The following is a 19,202-nucleotide window of genomic DNA, read 5'->3' as shown; positions in this document are numbered from 1 at the left end:
TGCAATTTACCGCGGGTATAAATTTACCCTTTATGTCTAGTAGATAATGAACAAGATAGAAAATGTCATAGAGAACAGGATGTCTGTCAGTGGCAGCCCCCTGTACATTGACGGTCACGCCCCCCACTTTCAAAGTCCAAAGGCTAACTTAGCTCATTTTAATATAAAATTTGATTTTTCCAACAGATAAAAAACTAATTCCAGATCAACACTATTTCCACACTGATACTGTGACAAATCAGCATTTCATATTCTTGGCGGCCATCATATTAAAACAATTTATAGAAATGTTGCACACTTACTTCCGTCTGCTTCTCGCTTGCTAACAGGTCAAACCACACGTTGTTAAAAGACTGCCAGAAACCTACTACAATAGCATGTTGTTACTGTGCTACTCACCAGTCTTCTCAGAACAATTTGATCTAGACAAGAACTGCACTCTCACCAGGGCCAGGTTGAACAAAAGATGGGTAACGTAGCCTACGAGCAGGCTCTCGTGTTTGGGCCAGGGGCGTAAGCGGCAAAGCTGCATGAAGGCACTCGCTCACATGCCAATGCAGAAAAACACTAGAAACTTATTTAGCCTGCTCAGGCACTAGAGACAGATACTAGAGCTCGCTCACAGGCTATGAGTAGCTCTATCCACCCGAAAAATCACTAACCCTGACTTGATAGGGATTTACCCAATGGATAGCTTTATCCAGCTTTTGAACAATCGGGCCAGATGTATAGCTAAGGGTTGTTCAGAACTAGTGAAAAATTTTTTAGCAATTACAGTTTGTGGCTGAAGTAAAGCCAAGAAAATAAGTAACAGCAAAATAGTTTTTCCCCATATTTCTTTATTAGACATTGCTGAAGTGAATTATTTCTATCATCATTCATAATATCTGGATTCTGGATTCTAGTTTCCGCTTCTGGATTCCGGTTTCTGGACTCGGTGTTTTAGGGTTGCCCTTAATGATGTACATGCATGTTAACCTTGAGAAATCTGAAATTTCAGAGAGTTTAAAAATATCATATCATATCTGTGATGGTTCTGAGATGGAGGGCTGTTACGTGTACATGTAAATGTCTCATGCACGGTTTTTCACTTGTTATGATTCAGCTGCCAATAGTTTCTGTATCTGTTGGTGTGCAATGATCTACACCAATATTTCAACCTAGTAATGCACAGTGTATATTAATTAACCAAATTATGCTGCTTTTAGTTGACCAATGCTACTACATAGTAATGTGATGTTGAAGCCCACAAATTTACAAACATGCCCAGTGTCAACTTGTCAAATATATGAAATGGCCAGACAATCTAGATTACAAAATTTTCTGAAAGTTGGAATTACCAGGTAAGATATTTCTTAAACATTATTTTGTAATTAATAATCTCTCAGACATTGTTTTCTTCAAGAAAAGATTCATACCCCACATGGACGTTTTTTCTCTATTAGAGCTCTCTCTTCCTGATACGTTAATTTGGAATTTCTAAAGCCTGGCCATGAATGGGTGTTGGGTGCGAATATCTTCTGGAACTGCACATTCAGATTTAGTAAGCAAGAACATCAGTATTTATCCTGACAAACTCTGATTTTCTTTTGGAAGCTGAACTCATATGCAGTTGTACAGTTATATGTACAACCAAGCAGCCTGGATGGCCCTTTGATTGGGACTGTAACTTGCAATGTTCCAGTTTCTTGTTTAAAGCAAATGGCATTTGCTCTCAAAAGCAAGTTGCCAAGTTCATAACAGTTCTTTGCATCTCGGACAGAGTCTGCCACTGACAAAGTTGGGGTGCCAACTAACACTGTATGTAAAATAAAGGAATGTCATCTGTTGGTGTGCAAAGATTATAATAAATTATAATTGATATGTTTTTACATGAATAACAGTGGTGTTCAAGTAGCAGCTACAGTATGATTATGTGCCTGTTCCTGTCAGTCAATAGATGTGTTATAATATGCATTAGCACATGACTCTAGGGACCTGTTCCCACGGTGCTTTAGTTTATTTAGTATTCTGTTATAGCTTGAAGTTCAGTTGTAATTGTGTAGAGTTCGAGTAAAGTGTATTTTGTTTTACTCTGTTTGTGTCCTTCATAATATTACAATATGAACAGTTTACACATGGGCAGCCTGTATTAAAACATCAAAGATTTTCAAAGCAACCATGGCCTGGTGAGATATTTTTGAGGAAATATAAATTTAAGGTCCTTATGATTGCTTATAGGCATTGATTTTTATTGTAAACAATATCTTACTGCGTGTATTTTTCTTGTGTACTAATTGCTGTAGAACACAGAGATCACCATAATTATGACAGAGATATTAATATGTGAAAAGTTCTGTAACCAAATGCATGCAGGAACAAATTAATTTATCATGGATGCAGCTTCTGAGAAATCCCCAATGTTAATGGAAGATACACCGTACATACATGCAAAAGAGTTCAATAATGTATTACTTAAGATTGTAATGATTTGTTTGGTTTCTCTGTATTTACAGACAACTTGATGGGATTATAATTTCTGCACCAAGTTCATTGAATAAACTGACTTGGAAGTTGAGTTCTGCAACCCACCCTGTGTGTTGCAACATCATAGCTGCAACATTGTGACATACACTGTATTACACTATTAAGAAACACATATATTAACTAATTATTTAAGGTGCCTGTTAAATTAATCAGTTTTTCTTAGAGATAGTCTACTCGTGGTTTATTTAAATAATTGCTTTTTTGGCTTTAAAATGATATTTATCGTGCTTTTAAATCAATTTTGTGATAATCTGCATTGGACATGGCATAAATTAATATTTTGCCAACACCAAATGGAAAACTGGGTCTTAAGCAAAGTTGCAGGATTAGCATTTTTGTAGAAAGGAAGGGTTGAGAAATTTGTGACATTCTACAGACAGCCTTGCCATTCGCAACATCCAATAAGGTTAATTTGTTCCCTACTGTTGTACAAATAGTGATCTATAATTTATAAATTATTTCAATCTGTTGTTTAAATGATTGCCTTATATCCCCATGTCTGGTTTGGTGTATGGAGGATATTGATGTATTGTTTATCCATTTTGCTGTAAATTATCTTAATTGATGTGTCAATGAAAACATATGTTGGATATGCTGGGCTCTTCTGACAAATGTACCTATGCCTCATAACCTTTGAGTGCATTTGGTTGTGTAGTGCAGACAAAATACATGTACATAATATAACTTACTCTTAGCGTACTTAAAATTCTTGGTATAATTTAATCATAGCAAAATTAATTAATGGAACCCAATAACAGCTCCTGTAGTCCACAATCTCAGTGGAGAAGAAGAACAAATCACATTGCAAATGAATAATAAAATTATTATTAGAAGCCTATGCAAGTATTCATGATCAGCCCAAAAAAATATCATAATTATTACCATTCATGCGAGAGTGATTTTGCTTATTGCAAACCCTTCCAGCAGGAGGAGACTCCATACAAAAGTGAAGATGGCTAAATGTATCTTTGAGGACAAGTTAGAAAACAAAACTTACCAACTTCTCACATTGGTATACTATTTTGGTATTTTTGTGAGATTTCATTTGGTAGAGATTTAGGGACTGAGTACTGTAACCACTGCATTTCAATCAGTCCCCACAACAAAAAAATGTGTAAACTTCTATTGTGAGAATTTTAGTGTCTTTTCCAACGTTTCTTCTCGCATGTTTATGTCAAAAGCAGGTCAACCTCAATGTCCACTTTGGTGTTGTCCAGAAGTTTTGACTTTGTTGTTTTTACCACAGAATGGACATTTTATCACAAAAGTGCTGGCTAGACAATGCCATACTTCATCAGTCACATTGTGAAATGAAGGGCGACCCTAAAAGACGGAATGACGAATGGTGGAATGGTGGAACAGCAGAACAGTGGAATGGTGGAATCACGGAGTGGCGGGAAATGATCCCAAATCCTAAAAGACAGAATCGCAGAATGGCGGAAAATCCCCTGAAATCCTTAAAGATGGAATGATGAAAAATCCCCCGAAATCCTAAAAGACGGAATGACAGAAAATCACCCGAATTCCTAAAAGACGGATGGTGGAAAATCACCCAATATGGCACAGGTTTGTGAAACCCCCCTCCCCGCGTAAAATAATAATTTCTTTTGTTGTTGTTAACAATTTGATATCCTTTAGATTTCTACTACCAATTCTCGTGTAGCTTTTGCATATTACAGTTGAACAAAGTGACAAAATCAAAAATTTCCATGTGAAAGGTTTTGTCATGCCATCACTCCGTCAAACTGTGCAGAAAAAGCAAGGTAAATCCTAAAAGCCACAGATCGGCACAAAATCACCCCAAATCCTAAGAGACAGAAAGTTGTGAATTCGCTGTATTGTTCAAAAAGCAAGTAATCTCCTTGAAATAAATTTCAATTCAGTGGGAATTGCATATCAGTGTAAAATGAGGTTGACTAGCCTACACGACTTCTACGGTTCATGACATTTGTACATTTGCCGTTCTCTGTTTGGTCACTTGACCTTTTTTGTCGCTTCACTAGTGTTTATGAAGGGCACTTCATGTTGTGTAATGAGGAGGACTTTTAAGTAGAGTTGAGCTGTTAGATCGTGATATGGCAAATTTTTATAGGTCATAGGTCTGCATGGTTTCCGCTGTTATCTGCACGTCGCTTCATAGAGTTTGACACCTCTGTAATTTGCCATGTGTTAATGCAGTGTTTAGGCTCGTTTCTATTGCAAGATATGCTTTTAAATCTCCACGAATTTGCTTTGGAGGGACAAGATATGAAATTTACCATGAACATGTTGCTTACTTGCATTCTATATTGTGATGCCGGGACTTCTGATGATTTTACGTCATTTCGTCTTTTAGGATTTCGGGGGATTTTCCGTCATTCCGTCTTATAGGATTTTGGGGGATTTTCAGCCCTTCCACCGTTCCACGATTCTGTCTTTTAGGATTTGGGGTCATTTTCCGCCATTCTGTGATTCTGCCATTCCGCTGTTCTGCCGAAATGAAAAGAGCTTTGTGTAAATAAAGCATATTAAGGATATTTGAAGTATTGTGGCAGAAAAAGTATATGTTCTTTTAAAATGACCTACATGTTGCTATATCACTGATCTTGTAATTTGCTCGAGTATGGTATTTAAAAAAGTGCTTTTAGAGGGTTTTCCAACAAAAATAGGAAAAATAAAGAGACCACTATTTTTAAAAAAATGTAAATGAATAAAAAAATATTTCAAATTTTTGCACAGCCATGTCTTAATCACTGCATGCAGTACTTTAATACTATCAACTTTCTTTCACTAGTAAACAGTCTAGCAAAAATGAGCAGAGTTTGATTGTGAACAATTTTTGGGTTTACAATGTGTCGATTCAAAAGGGCATACAAGAAAGTAGGTATACATTTTGTGGAGCAAATAGAAAAGTCCATTCCTGATAGTTCAGGGAAGAATTGTTGGATTACATTTACTTGACTGGCAGTGAGTGCAGCTTTGGAACCTTTCCTGAAATACATCGAGGTCAATGAAATGAGATCCACAGTGAATAGCTTCTCTTTCAGTGGCAGCCTGTTATATAGCACAAAAATGGCTGCTTCCAATAATTGCATCTATGAGTAGTGATATAGAATTCTTAAGTGCCCATACCTGAGTACTCCTTCTTTCTTGTTTAGAGGGTGGTTCCTTTTTGTCAGTACAATTTTCTAACTCCAGTTTCCTTTTAGCCATGTATTTTCAATATCTACATCTCATTTGGTCCAGATTTTTTGGAGTTCCCTTTGTCCCGGGTTTCATGAAGTGCCCGTTTGCGCTACGCTTTTTGGGATGAGAGGGAGAGGGAGAGCGAGAGCGAGAGCGAGAGCGAGAGCGAGAAAGGCTCTGACTGACAAGTGATGAAGACAGTGAATCACCTCCTTCTTTATCATTTGAGTTAGCTGCAGCCAAACTTACTGATCCAAACACTGAGAACACGTACGGAACTTTATGTGATGTTTACGATAAAATTAATGCTTTTGACAATCAACACTTTCTGTCGAAAATAAACTAGCAACTCTTGTAACACTTTCTCTTTTACCAAAACAGCGGCCCATGCAACCCAAAAAACTTGCATTTTGAGGTTCCAGCAATTTTGTGAATTATCTGGATAATGTCACAAAACAGGGAAGCCATGTTTGTTTATATTTTTGCATGGAGGTTGCATGGATTTAAAATCTTGTGCTATACTAGTGCCCAGCTTGTGTGTGGTCTTAAAACTCTAGGGAGCCTCCTTAAGCCCGTGGTAATCATCAATCAGCGGTTTCAACCAAACTGTGATGAATTAATAGCTGTATTCCCTAATAAAAAGTTAAAATGATATGGTAGCGCAATGGTTACGTTTCAGTCTAGGAGTTGGAAGTTGTATTGCAGGGTTGGCAGTTCAAGTCCTGCTAAGAGCAGCTTTTTATTTTCTTTTCCTTCCACCTACATGTACTAACGGATGGTTTTCTTTTATAAAGGAAATAAAAATGTGCAAGCAATAAACATAAGAGTAATTATAAAAAAAAATGAGACGATATGGAAATTTGAAATAATTCTTCGTGGAAGAAGTACACATCTCGTGTGAAACCCTCGCAGGTAATTTTTGGAAAAGTTTTGGGTAAAAACTGATGGCAAAGCTATTGATGGATCAAATTTTATAACCAATTTGCAGACTAAATAGTCATCCATTTGGGAGCAGTTGTTCAACTCCAAATGTGAAAGATCAGGTTATCGCTTTGGTAGCCATTGTGTCCTCTCACAAAATACCCTGGTCAGTGGAATTACCACCCAAAAATTGTTTATAACCCTTTGACTGACTGACGGACTGAGCAAGTGAATTATTTCTTCCCCAACTAACTGCTATAATTTAGTCTAGCTATGCTATGCTAGTTATCACTTGTTAAAAATGAAAGAAATTACCACAACATTCCAGTCGAACTATAGTAGTTAGTTAAGATAAAGAAACATTTTCCTTACCAGAGAATTAACCTTGGGGAATCTGCTTCTGATAGCACTACATTGAAAAGGAAATAAAGAGTATTAAAAACTTGCTTCTGGTACAATTATACCAAACTTCCCACCTGATGCAACATCTTATCATCCCAACTATGTCCTTAAATAAACAGCGCACAACACATGTAGAAGTGATGATGTTAACAGTGTATCAGCTGTCCATTTGAAGATTGAAAAACAAAGAAACTGACAAATATGAAAGGAACAAAATAACGGATGTGTAAAGCAAATTAAAGTAACTTAAATCAGTACAGGTTGTCTGTGGAGTGATAATGGTAGGGGTGAAAAAGGGTGGAAAATTAGTGTGAGAGCAGAACAGGGGAGTGGTAACAGAAAGTGGTGACATCAACTGAAACCTTTCCTGTTGTTCTTTTTGGCTGTAATCCAGCCATTTTGGGGGTGTTGACTTATTTCAGAAGTAATCCACACTCTCCTGATGTAAGGCATGATGGAAATTCTTCCAGGAGGGGAGTTGACAATCCTGGAAATCTGGATGGGAGGGGTTATGAACTGAAAGTTTCTAGCTTGGGGGTCATTCCAAACTAACAATAATAATCAAAATATTTTTCCAGGGGGCCCACTCGCCTTGGCGGTTTTCGGTCGGGCCCTTCAAATCATAATAAAAATTAAAAACAAGAAAAGAGATAAAAAAAAATTGATATTACAATATGAATAAACTAATTTTAAGATAATTTAACAATTAGACAGGGCACTATTTACAAAGTTTTAAGCTTTGCCTTAAAGGACAATGATTTGCTGTTTTTAATGTCATTGTCTAGGTTGTTTCAGTCCTTAGAGGCTTGAAAAATGAAAGTTTGCTTGCCCCTATAGGTACACACACCAAGAAGGTGTAAATCATTGCTTCTCCAAGTTTGATAAGAGTGAAAACTACTATAATTGCGTCTAACATCAAATTTAAAATCGATTTCCCAACAGATATTTTTGCATCATAACACAGCAAAGGAAGTGTCATCTCTTTGAGAGGGTCTTTAGGTCCAAACGATCTAGTGCTTCAGTTGATGAACTTCTTGGTGGTAAATTAAGCAGGACCTTGGCTGCCTTGTTTTGAGGAACTCACAGCAGACCCATAAGCGTGCCATTATTTTTATGACCCCACACTATGTCACCATAGTCAAATACTGGGATGATTAAGCAATTGTACTGGTGACCTCAATTTTTTTGACTTTCAACAGCACTTAATTTCTCTGCCTTAGCAAGTATTTGAGAGTTCAAGAAATTCCTATGTCAAATCAGCCATACAGTATCAACTGTTTGTTTTAAGAGGTTCAGATGGCAGTATTCATTTTACAAGAAAAACCCACTAAAAGATTCTTCTTTTGCAAACCATTGTTTGATTTATTTATGGTTTGGAATAATACTGTAAGCATCAGAGCTCTGAAATTAAATTTAAATGCTTATTAAAACTGTTCAAAAGGTTGTTTTGTTTAAGCTTTGAACATCATTACAAGTTAATCATGGAACTGCAGTGACTAAGAACCTTGACACCAAGTAACCCTAAGAATGTAACATTTCAGGACACTATGCCAAACGGCCAAGAGAGGCCACCTCAACTCTGGTTCTCTATGTACAGTCTTGTGACATCATACATGTACACAATGTATCTTCATCACATCTTGTTTGAATGCAGCTGATATTTGTTTATGCTGACCCTATGGTTTCTCATGCAAACTATAACCAATAAGTAAATGCACATAGCTCAGTGTCTTGGTAGAGAATTTAATGGCCTGCAATTTATGAAAGAAGGTACATTTCTTCTGAGATGATCGTTGATGAAGGAGATATAATCAAATCATAACCAAACTATAACAAGCTATCTACCAAATAAGACGCCTTTTTATGTCATATTAGTGGCCAATTTTGCCATATAATACTATTACTTATGAGAAAGTATATTTTAGACACCATCCCATGGGGGTGCATTTACAGTTTTCTCACAGCTCCACTGTGGGGAGTTTGAATGCACCAGCTACCCCACAGTGGAACATTTGCAACCTTATGAAAACAAAATGTCAAAGCCTGTGAAATGCCTAAGGGAGGGAGAAATGACTGGAGTTTGAAGTAAAAGAGCCATAATCTCCATTCACTGTGGAAGACACTGACAAAAATAATTGTTTCCAGAAAGATCGGTCTTCAGCATACTCCTCACTATTCCTCTAGCAACTTTATCATCATAGAGAGAAAGGTCAAAAGAGAAGTGATTTCAAGTTCTTCATAATGTAGCAGTGTATGTGTCCACACAGGTTATTTCTTGGCTCTTAGTTTACTGCTGAGGACTGTTGAACCCATGAGAAAACTACTCAGCAATTGTCTAAAACATGGCGGATAATTCTAACTAACAGGCCGGCTGGAACATATTAAGCTCTTAGGGTATTAACCAAGCAGGAGGTCTGTATGGGAGAATCTTGATCGAGGTTGTGAGTACATACCAAAGGCAGTGAGGTCTGTACACACAGCCAAGGCATAGTCAAACCCCTATAGGTGGTCAGTTCTCAAAGTCCTGAAAGCATTGTCTGTAAAATACTGTAAATAAAACCTTTATTTACTGGCCGCTTATCATTTTCAATCACTGAAGCCTCAAAGGTCATGTTTGACACCTTGAACATTGAACAGCATCTTGCCTAAGTTAGCCTGACCACAAAAACTCATTTTGAAGAGAAGCAAGTAAAATTAAAAACAAGGGGAATGAAAAACAATTTGGCTTCTCCACGTCAGTTTTGACACAGGCACAGAGTCGAATTTGTAAAGCTGGCGAATATATTTTTTTTCATTTGGGTGAATGAAAAATAGTTTTAGTTGAGTGAAAACGTCTTTGTTTGAATGAAAAACTATTTTCTGTCAACATCAAGGGACACTGAAAGTTTTTTTGTTGACTTACTAATCAATCTCTTTTTTACATTTTATTTTGGTGCCTTAGGCAGTGCTTAAGTGTATTTCTACTAGAAAACTAGTATGTTTCACTGAAGAGACTTGCCTCAGGGATTTAGCTGGATTAATTTGTTCATAAAAAATGCTGGCAATGGCTTTGTGTTTGCTGTAGGCATATACGGCTTCTTCTTTCTACAGCTTTGATTCATTGATGTTGAATTTGGTATCGTACAATGCAAAAAATGCCGAGATTTTACGAAATAATAGTGGTGTTTTCATGCTGAACATGGCTATTTTTAACCATAGAAATTATTTCCGCAGAGGGTTACTTATCTGAGGGGAGATGTCGATCTCTGAACCCTTCATAGACTGATATGAGCAATACTGGTGCATAGGTCACTAGTCCGCAACCTAGATACCACAATATAAAAGAAAAGATGTGTGTCCACTGTGCCTCAAAGTCGTGGTGTATGTGTCGATTGGCAATACAAGGGTGGGGAGGAATGATTGAATGTTTTGCCATTTTCCATACAACTGCACAAGTAATCACAAAGGTTAATGAAGCAAGACAAGAACTCTTCTCTAAGAAGTTTAGGACCCTGGAAAAAATTCCTCCGAACCAAGGGGCACTCCTACAGCACACCAAGTGTTCAGTGTATCAAGGTGGGCACATTTGGGCCCAAACTCTTATGACACAATCAGTTCTTCCAAGCCCCTCTGAATGGGGATGGCAACATAATGACAAGTTTTGAACTCCAATCTGGACGACACTGCCACAGATGAAGGACACATGCTACGAACTCATCCGCTGCAACTGCAGGACTGCACACACAGGTCATTGTAAGTGTGTAAAGGCAAGCTTGGCTTCCACAGGCTCGTGTAACTGTGGAGGATAAGGTGATATATGATGATGCATACATACATTTTTTTGATGCGAATCTGAACTTGGTCTATGCCAAATAATCACAAAGGCTCACCAAGAAACAATGAACATACAAAGAGTCACTGTCCATGATTCATGTGGTTAAGGTATCAGTATAACCCATTCGACCATCCGCACACGGTCCGCTCTAGCATTGGTGGCTTTAACAAAAACCCATATAAACCGTATATTTACTGGAAGCTTAATAACTACAGATTATGAACCGACCTGTTTAAAACGGTAAAAATTTACCGTGTTTCGAAAATGTGAATATATTTACAAAGCTTCACGAACCCATAAATCAAGGTATACGCCCGCTAAATTTAGGTTGGAGAAAACAATTAACATGGCATCCGTTTCTTCACACATTGACCTCAAAAACCGTGTCTCAGATTTTTGGCACATGCGTTTGTTATTATTTTACAAGAGGATAAAGTTAGAAAAAGGAAAAAAATAGGACTGCCCGTGAAAAAAAGGCATAACTTTTTAATAAAAAGAGTAATCAGAATTCACAGACACGTTTTGTCGGGGATCGTTCTGACAACATTCTCTCCGAATTTCAGCCAATTTGGTCCAGGGGCTGCCGACCTGGAACTCAAAATGCACGTACAACTCGCCTATTTTTTACTTTCGAGAAACAGAGAAAAAATAAAATTTGGCGGCATCCAAGTGTTATGAGATTATCACACCAAGGGAGACACCGCAGAGGAATCAACTTTCTGTATAACAATAGGACTGTGACAGTTAACATGGAACAGGTACAAATTTCCGCGACGGCGCACAGTAAATTATTCACCAGTGAATAAACCGCTTTTTCATGTGTGAAGTCAGAATTCCAAAGTTAGTAAACGTGAAATTATCTTTTGATTTACCATATTAGCGTTCGAAATTTTGCGTATCGGTTGACTAATCTTCAAAATTATGACCATGTCACTGTTAACATGCCAAAGGCCCGTAGAAGGTTCCTGAGAAAATGCAAGCGCACAAAGGGAAACGCTGGAGAGGATGTCGTAAACAGGACTACATCGACTGATGTTGATGCAAAGGCAAAGATACTGGAAGAAATGACAATAGCTGGGTAAGAAAAAAAAATGTTGCACTGCTGATTCTAATTTTGTACAATCGCTCTGCCTCTCAATTTCGTCGACTTCTCTTCATCAATCTCCTCTGCTTCGACAGTTTCTGGCAACAGTATTTTAGCGCAGCTTGCACTCATTTCGGCTTGCTCGCTGGCTTCATGATTGCGATCGTTGTCGCGTTCATCCAGCAATTTTTCTTGACTGTAAAATGAACCCTTTGCTGCTTTCCGCTAATTTAGCGGTCCACTCTTTGTTGAAAGTGTTTTTCGCCTTCTTTGGCCTTCCTTTAGCCAATGAAAACAGGCAAGATCGCTCTGTCTTCTTTGAAGACATCCGCCACTGATTATGGCGCACGAATCGCGTGTCAACTCAGCATGATCTTGATGTCATGTGACTTCTTGCCTCGATAATTAATTCATTTGACAGAACTTGTCAACTCTCAATTAAGTAATTAATATGCAAAACAATCTTTCTCGTGCAATAACTAGCGGCAAATATAAGATTTTTTTGTGGAGTTTTTTTATCTTAAACTTTAAGATTTATCCAACCGCTTAAAAAAGTAAAATTATGCAAAATTGCAAATTTTCCCCTTACTGATACCTTAACTAGTGTTCATAGTCCTTAAGGTAAGCAGGCTCCTTGACCAATAGTCCAGAACGAGCACACACTGTAGGTTTCTGCACTTGTGGAGGTGATGCTTCTGTAGTAGGAACAGGTGCTTTACTGACTTTAGAAGTGTGGGTGTTTGGTGATGCCTTAGGTTAATCATGCACAGACGCTGTTGGTATGTCTTAGGATGCTTGACATTTGTTCAGGTGTCTGCGGTTTCTCTGATACTTCTGACCGTCTGGTATTTGAACAGTGTATGATCTGGGTGTGTGGTGCTTACTGATCACTGTGGCTGGCACCAAATTGTTTCCATGCTGTAACGTGACCTTTTCACCATTGTTGAGGGGTGGAAGGTACCACTGTGTTTATCATAATCAACTTTCTCTTTCAGCTTTCTTTTCTGAAAGTGTTCCCTGACTTCTTGGGCTCCATGTGTCTTTACAAGGTCTGCGTGTGTTGGTAAAGATGTTTTCAATCTGCAGCCCATGAACAATTGTGCAGGCGATAAGCCTATTCTTTCTAATAGTGTGTTCCTGTAGTTCAGCAGAGCCTTGCATGAATCTTGTGCTTTCAATGGTTTTTACTCCTCGCTCTGCTTGTCCATTGGCCTGAAGGTACTTAGGGCTGGAAGTTGTGTGTACAAAACCATAATAAAGTGTATTATCGCTTGTCTCATGATGTAGTCATTTGAGATGTCGATCGCGACGTTTCGACTGCTTACTGCTAGTCTTCTTCAGGCGATAAGGTCGACTGATTGCACGGTATCATTTATATCACAAAGGTTGGCTGTGATTGGTGCATTTCGATCCTCCTACTGTTCCATTGTTCCAGCGAGTAGCTGTTCCCTCAGTGGTCCGCTGTTGTACCGTTCTCCTGTTGTTGTGTTTCTTGATCATGGGTATCCATGCTTCAGGAATTTCAATTCCACTATCCCTGTTGATGTTGTTAGGCTGACCGCACGACACTTACACCAGTTCAAATCGCGGACCTCGGATTTCGTATTAAGATCTACGTACTTACCGTACAATGGATCAATTTACGAACGAGATGGCGCAGCTATGGGGAGCCCTATATCCGCGGTTATTGCTAATCTCGACATGGAGATATTTGAAGAACAAGCAATAGAGTCCGCACCTTGCAAGCCTAAGATCTGGAAACGCTACGTAGATGATACTTTCACCATCCTGGATCAGGATAGAGTTGATGTCTCCTGCAACACCTGAACAGTCAACAACCATCAATCCGTTTCACCATGGAGATCAAGAACAACAACAAGATCGCCTTTCTCGACACGTCAGTTTACAGAGAACCTGATGGCCGCCTTACCACCAGTGTCTACAGGAAACCAACACATACTGATCAGTACCTAGCATATGATTCACACCACCCTCAGTCAGTAAAGCACTGTATTGTGAAGTGTCTGAATGACTGGGCTAAACGTCTCGTGACCAAACCATCAGTAATCGCTGGAGAGAAGAAACATCTGTCATCTGTACTTGTTTCTAATGGATATCCCTCCTCTTTTGTACAGAAGATCACAAAGGCATGAACAACCCCAAGAAGAGAGCCTGTCGTGGAATTTAAATCCACCACCGTTTTACCTTAAGTCCAAGGAGTTTCGGAGTCTCTCCACCGCTGCCTAGAACAACAAGGCATTCACACCGTCTTTAAGTCCGACACGACACTTCGGTTACACTTAGTGCGACCAAAGGACACCATCAACCTGGCTTAACAAGATGGTGTTGTGCACAGGATTCCCTGTGAGTGCGGCAAAGTCTACATCGGGGAAACAGGGAGATCTATGCAGGAGAGAATCAAAGAACATGACAGGGATATGACTCACCTGTACCCAGACCTCCACCGTTTCTGAACACACCCACAAGACCGGCCACTATCCTATCTGGAATGAGGTCAAGTTTATTGATCGAGATCCTCACTGGTACACACGTAGGGTCAAGGAAACTATTCACATAAGACTTCACCCTAACAACATCAACAGGGATAGTGGAATTGAAATTCCTGAAGCATGGATACCCATGATCAAGAAACACAATAACAGGAGAACAGTACAACAGTGGACCACTGAGGGAACAGCTACTCGCCGGAACAATGGAACAATAGGAGGATCGAAATGCACCAATCACAGCCAACCTTTGTGATATAAATGATACCGTGCAATCAGTCGACCTTATCGCCTGAAGAAAACTAACAATAAGCAGTCGAAACATTGCGATCTACATCTCAAGTGACTACTTCATGAGACAAATGATAATACACTTTATTATTGCATCTACCACGATGAATAGCAACAACCTTTTCCTCCATACAAAACCATAGTTGTTGCTAAATTCTTTGAATGCTAAGCTGGAGTATTGAGGTCTATTGTCACTGATTAGTTCATCCAGGATACCATATTTGGCAAACTGGCTCTTCAAGTGACAGATGACACTGTTACTGCTCAAGTTGCTCAGTTTGGCAATTTCTATCCATTTGGAGTAGTAATCAACACTCAGCAGGTAATGTCACTTCCAATTTTAGCCCATGGTTTGTCTGGAAGCTCTTGAATCACCATTGGTTGTTTGGATTGTGCTTTCTGGAATTGGCTGCATATGGAACACTTGGACAGCTTATATTCAATCTGAGAAGACATGCTAGGCCAGAATAAGATGTCTCACGCTCGCTGTTTACATTTGACAATACCTTGATGCAAATTATTCACAGATGCAGTCTAGTCTTTCTTTTCTCCAACTGTAAGGAACATTATTATATCTCTTAGTTAGTACGCGTGCTGTGATTGGCCAATTTAGCGGGCAGTACTCTCCTGTACGGCCCGCTGATGCTGATCCTTTGTGTTCTTCAATTCATTGGTGTAGGTGTCGGCATGTGTAGCCACATGGGCCACACAGGTCACACTGAAATGAATACTCCACGCATTGTTGACTCACAAGAGGTGGCTTGTTTTCCTTGACCTTAATTTCATCCTTGATCTTTCTACTTGTGTAAAAATTATGGCCCTATTCTCCCAGAGGAGAGCTAGGAATTAGTAAACTGGGCTAATATCTGCAATGATCTTCCGACTGAGGTCAGCCAGCTGTTTATGAACTACTTTTGCAGATTTCTGGTCCTTGTAGGGCAACACGATTCTGACTGGGGCTTCTCTTTTATCAGCCATTCAGGTGTGTGAATCCTCAGACACTTTTGATTCAGTGAATCTGCGAATGGTTGACTGCACAAGGTCGTCAGGATAGCACAGTAGGGAGAAGATCTCTTTAAGGCATTCACATTCCTCGTGAAAAAACTTAGATGAGAGTTGAAATGCACCGTTAAGCATGGTGTTCAGCAGTGACCATTTGTATCTGGCGTCAACGTGGCTGTGGTAGTGTAGCAAAAGTCCTTTGTCCGTCGGTTTTTTGTCAACCATGGTGTCTAGGTGGCAGCCATTCCTGATAACATCCATTCCGAGAAAGGGAAGCCTGCCATTTTCTTCGAACTCCATTGTAAAATGGAATTTTAGTGTTTGCCACATTTTTATCTATTATAACTTGTTTTTAACATATTTATGCTAATTTAGAAAATTTTAATCACTTGAAAATGACCTCGGAGAGGTCAAAACGTTGTGACTTTTAGCGCTAGTTTTTATTTCAAAATCGATTTCTAAGAAACTACTCATTAAGAAGTGTAGAGAACTCAACTTTAATCTAAACTTAACTTGATGTTGGTTGAATGTGGACTACTCAACATGAAAAACGCAAGTGCTATAAACTGCAAAGCTCTGAACAAAGGTCCTGCTTGATTGACCGTTAGATCTCACAGGAGATCTAATCAGCCAAACTTGAAAAGTAAAACGATAACAAGTCAATGACTACTGCATGGCTGACACAAGGTCGTATATTTAAAACAATATTTTGGCTGTTACTAAATAATAAAAATGAAATTACAATGTTATGTAATGGCGCCAATGTTTGCCCTGGTTTTGTTCATTGAGAAGTGTTCGTTTTGCTCATACAAGTTCATTGAGGTTGTCAAATATGACACATTCTCATTAAAGCTTACCACATTAACATGAGACAGGTCACTTTCCAGCAAACAAATGCTCATATCCTGGTCATTTTTAACGCCTGGATGAGTCAAATGCTCATGAAATTCAGCCTTCAAGTTGGCCATAGTACTAATTTGAACATTCGAAGTCAACTCCACTTCAATTTAGTGGAACACCTAACATTATTGGTCATGTTAAAGTTACAAAATCATCTGGCACGATGTATGCTTTGAGTAGTAACCGCGCAAACACGATAGCGAGGCTCGCGCTGACTGCACTGTTACTATTCTAATATGGCATTGGGCTCGGGTACTATTCCAAGATGGCGTCAGGCTTGGTTACTATTCCAACATGGCATCAGGCTTGCACACTCTCGTTCGGGCTGACTAATAGGCCCTTTGCAGCTGGGGTGATGTGACCACATTTTTCCTTGAAAATTTTTATATTATGGGCTATAACTTAATGAATGCCAGAAATGAAAAAAGTGCATCGAAAATACCAAAATGGCCAAGCTTGAGGCCCCTGGAATTAAAGAGTAAGTTTATACAACACTTTGAATTTTTGGAAAGTTTAGAAGATTTGTATGGAAAATGTGGCTGGAGAGCACGGCCTTGCTCTCCAACAACTTTTTCCATACAAATCTTCTTGTGTTTTTCAAAAATTCCGTCCGTCATAAAATCTCATTCTTTAATGATGTGGGCCTCAAATTTGGCCATATTAATATAATTTTTTCAAAGTGCTTTTTCAATTTCTGGCATTCATTACGTTATAGCCCATAATTTTATGAAAAGTAGGTCACATGATGGCTTAGCTGCAAAGGGCTTATTACAGTGTCTACACCTGAGTGAGTGAGTGAGTGAGTGACACATTTGCATATCAGAGTCCCCACAACAAACACGTTTCTACGCTTCCCATATCCATGAGTTTGAAAAGGCAATTATCTTTCTAAACTCTTCTCCTGAAGCTATCATTTATTTAGTTCAAAAGGTACTGCTTTACTTCTAAAATAAAACAACATTTACACCTGTCGCTCTCCAGAATTTTGTGGCAACTTGGTACGTGCTAAAATTAGACCTGAGCCAATCAAATGGGAACGGTAGCCCGTTGGCATTTGTGATTGGCAGGCTGAACACCTCAGCCTTGTTACATAGGCTTGCTCTGTGTTTAAGAATGAATTTATCTAATATTTAAACATAGGGTGGCAGAGGTCAAAAATCAATTTTCTTTCTTTTTTTTGTCCACAAATGGCCCTTAGGTAGATATGAAATGTGATAGTTTTTTAAGCTCAAAGCACTTTAAATTCGAAAAAATCAAGAGAGACAATTTTCGCCCCAATGGTCGCCAAAGTGGCCGATCGCAAAGGCCAAAAAATTAGAAATCTAAACTTACTTTGCATTTGCATTTAAAGGAGAACCAAAACTTTTTCTTGAAGGGGAAAGTAAAAGGGCAAGCGGGTTTAGGAAAATTTGAACTTAACTCCTAAAGAAGACTAAAGTGGGCTTTCCTCGAGCTTCATTAGATCCCAAAAAAAAAACCACTTAAAATGGAATAGGTTCAATTACTAGCCACTGTTCAAGAAAGGATCCTGCGCGCACTTGTAGACTGGACTTGCGTCCTTGAGTGATAAGCGGAAAACAAATGAGAGCGTTTTTTTATTGTTTCTTCCAGTACACCCTAAAGGATACTTTGACAGCTAAGAATGGTGACGTTTTGTCATCAACACTCTAAGTGAGATTAGAATCCTTGATTTGCACCTGAGACAAGCATCCCCTACCTTTTCATATACTGTAATTTCTGGCCGATTACCTGTGGGTAATACTTTAATTTCAACGCAAACATTTGTTGGTGTGGGTTATAGGAAGGTGCGGGTAATGTGATAATTTTTAAATCTTCCAGTATAGTTTTAAAACCGCAAGCAGGGAAAAAATATTAAAGTCATTAAAGAAACTGTTCCTAAACAATGTGTATTATGTCATTTATCCCGCTTTCATTGCCTATAGACTTTAATGCTCTCGATGAAGACCGATGCAAATTGAAAACATATCAACAAACATCGTTGGCAAACAAAATCGTTTATCACGTGTGCTATTACTTTCTTACCTTGCTAATTTCCTAGTTTGTTTCTTTGTTTAGTTGAAAAAAACATTATTCACTAACTGGAATAATAAACTCAGAAAATAAAAGTATAAAAATGTGAAATAGTAGGTTTCAAAGTAATTCACAGAGAAAAAATGATGCCGACATGTTCATTTCATGGTGCCGCTGATGCTGCATAATATGACGCGACATAAAAGGTGATTGTCAGCACGCGTGTAAACAAACATTCACAGACAACATCTTAAAACACTTGAATATTTGGCACATCAGTAAAATATTCCTAGCAAGCACTGCCTTGAGGTAGAGAGATTTTCCCATTTCAAGCAATTTCTTAGGGTCAGTAGATCCTGAGATATCGATTGTTTTTTTGGAATGGATTTTTACAAGTGGTATCATTAAATGGAAGATCAAAAACAATGGGCGTGAAAACTTACTAATTACACGGTAAAGGATATTTTGTTAATAAAAACAATGGATGAAGTTTTTATTTGATTCAAAATGTTACAAAAAGGTCATTGACTGAATGAGAAATACACGCTTCAATCATTTA

General features: G+C 38.5%; 1 protein-coding gene across 4 annotated transcripts in view; it reads right to left on the bottom strand.

Moving 5' to 3' along the window:
• The window catches only part of LOC145484909 (nuclear RNA export factor 1-like), a 257,953-nt gene that overhangs the window by 134,312 nt on the left and 104,439 nt on the right, over nucleotides 1-19,202 (bottom strand). For all 4 annotated transcript variants that reach the window (XM_081463536.1, XM_081463537.1, XM_081463539.1 and 1 more), the window contains one exon: nucleotides 6,985-7,021. In XM_081463536.1, coding sequence (XP_081319662.1) covers nucleotides 6,985-7,021 — 37 coding nt within the window. The remainder of the gene's footprint in view (nucleotides 1-6,984; nucleotides 7,022-19,202) is intronic.

Source organism: Orbicella franksi, chromosome 4 (genome assembly GCF_964199315.1).
Source record: "Orbicella franksi chromosome 4, jaOrbFran1.1, whole genome shotgun sequence".
In the NCBI taxonomy this organism is placed as follows: Eukaryota; Metazoa; Cnidaria; class Anthozoa; order Scleractinia; family Merulinidae; genus Orbicella; species Orbicella franksi.
Note: the sequence above shows the minus strand (reverse complement) of the source record. Positions and strands in the feature narration are given on the sequence as shown.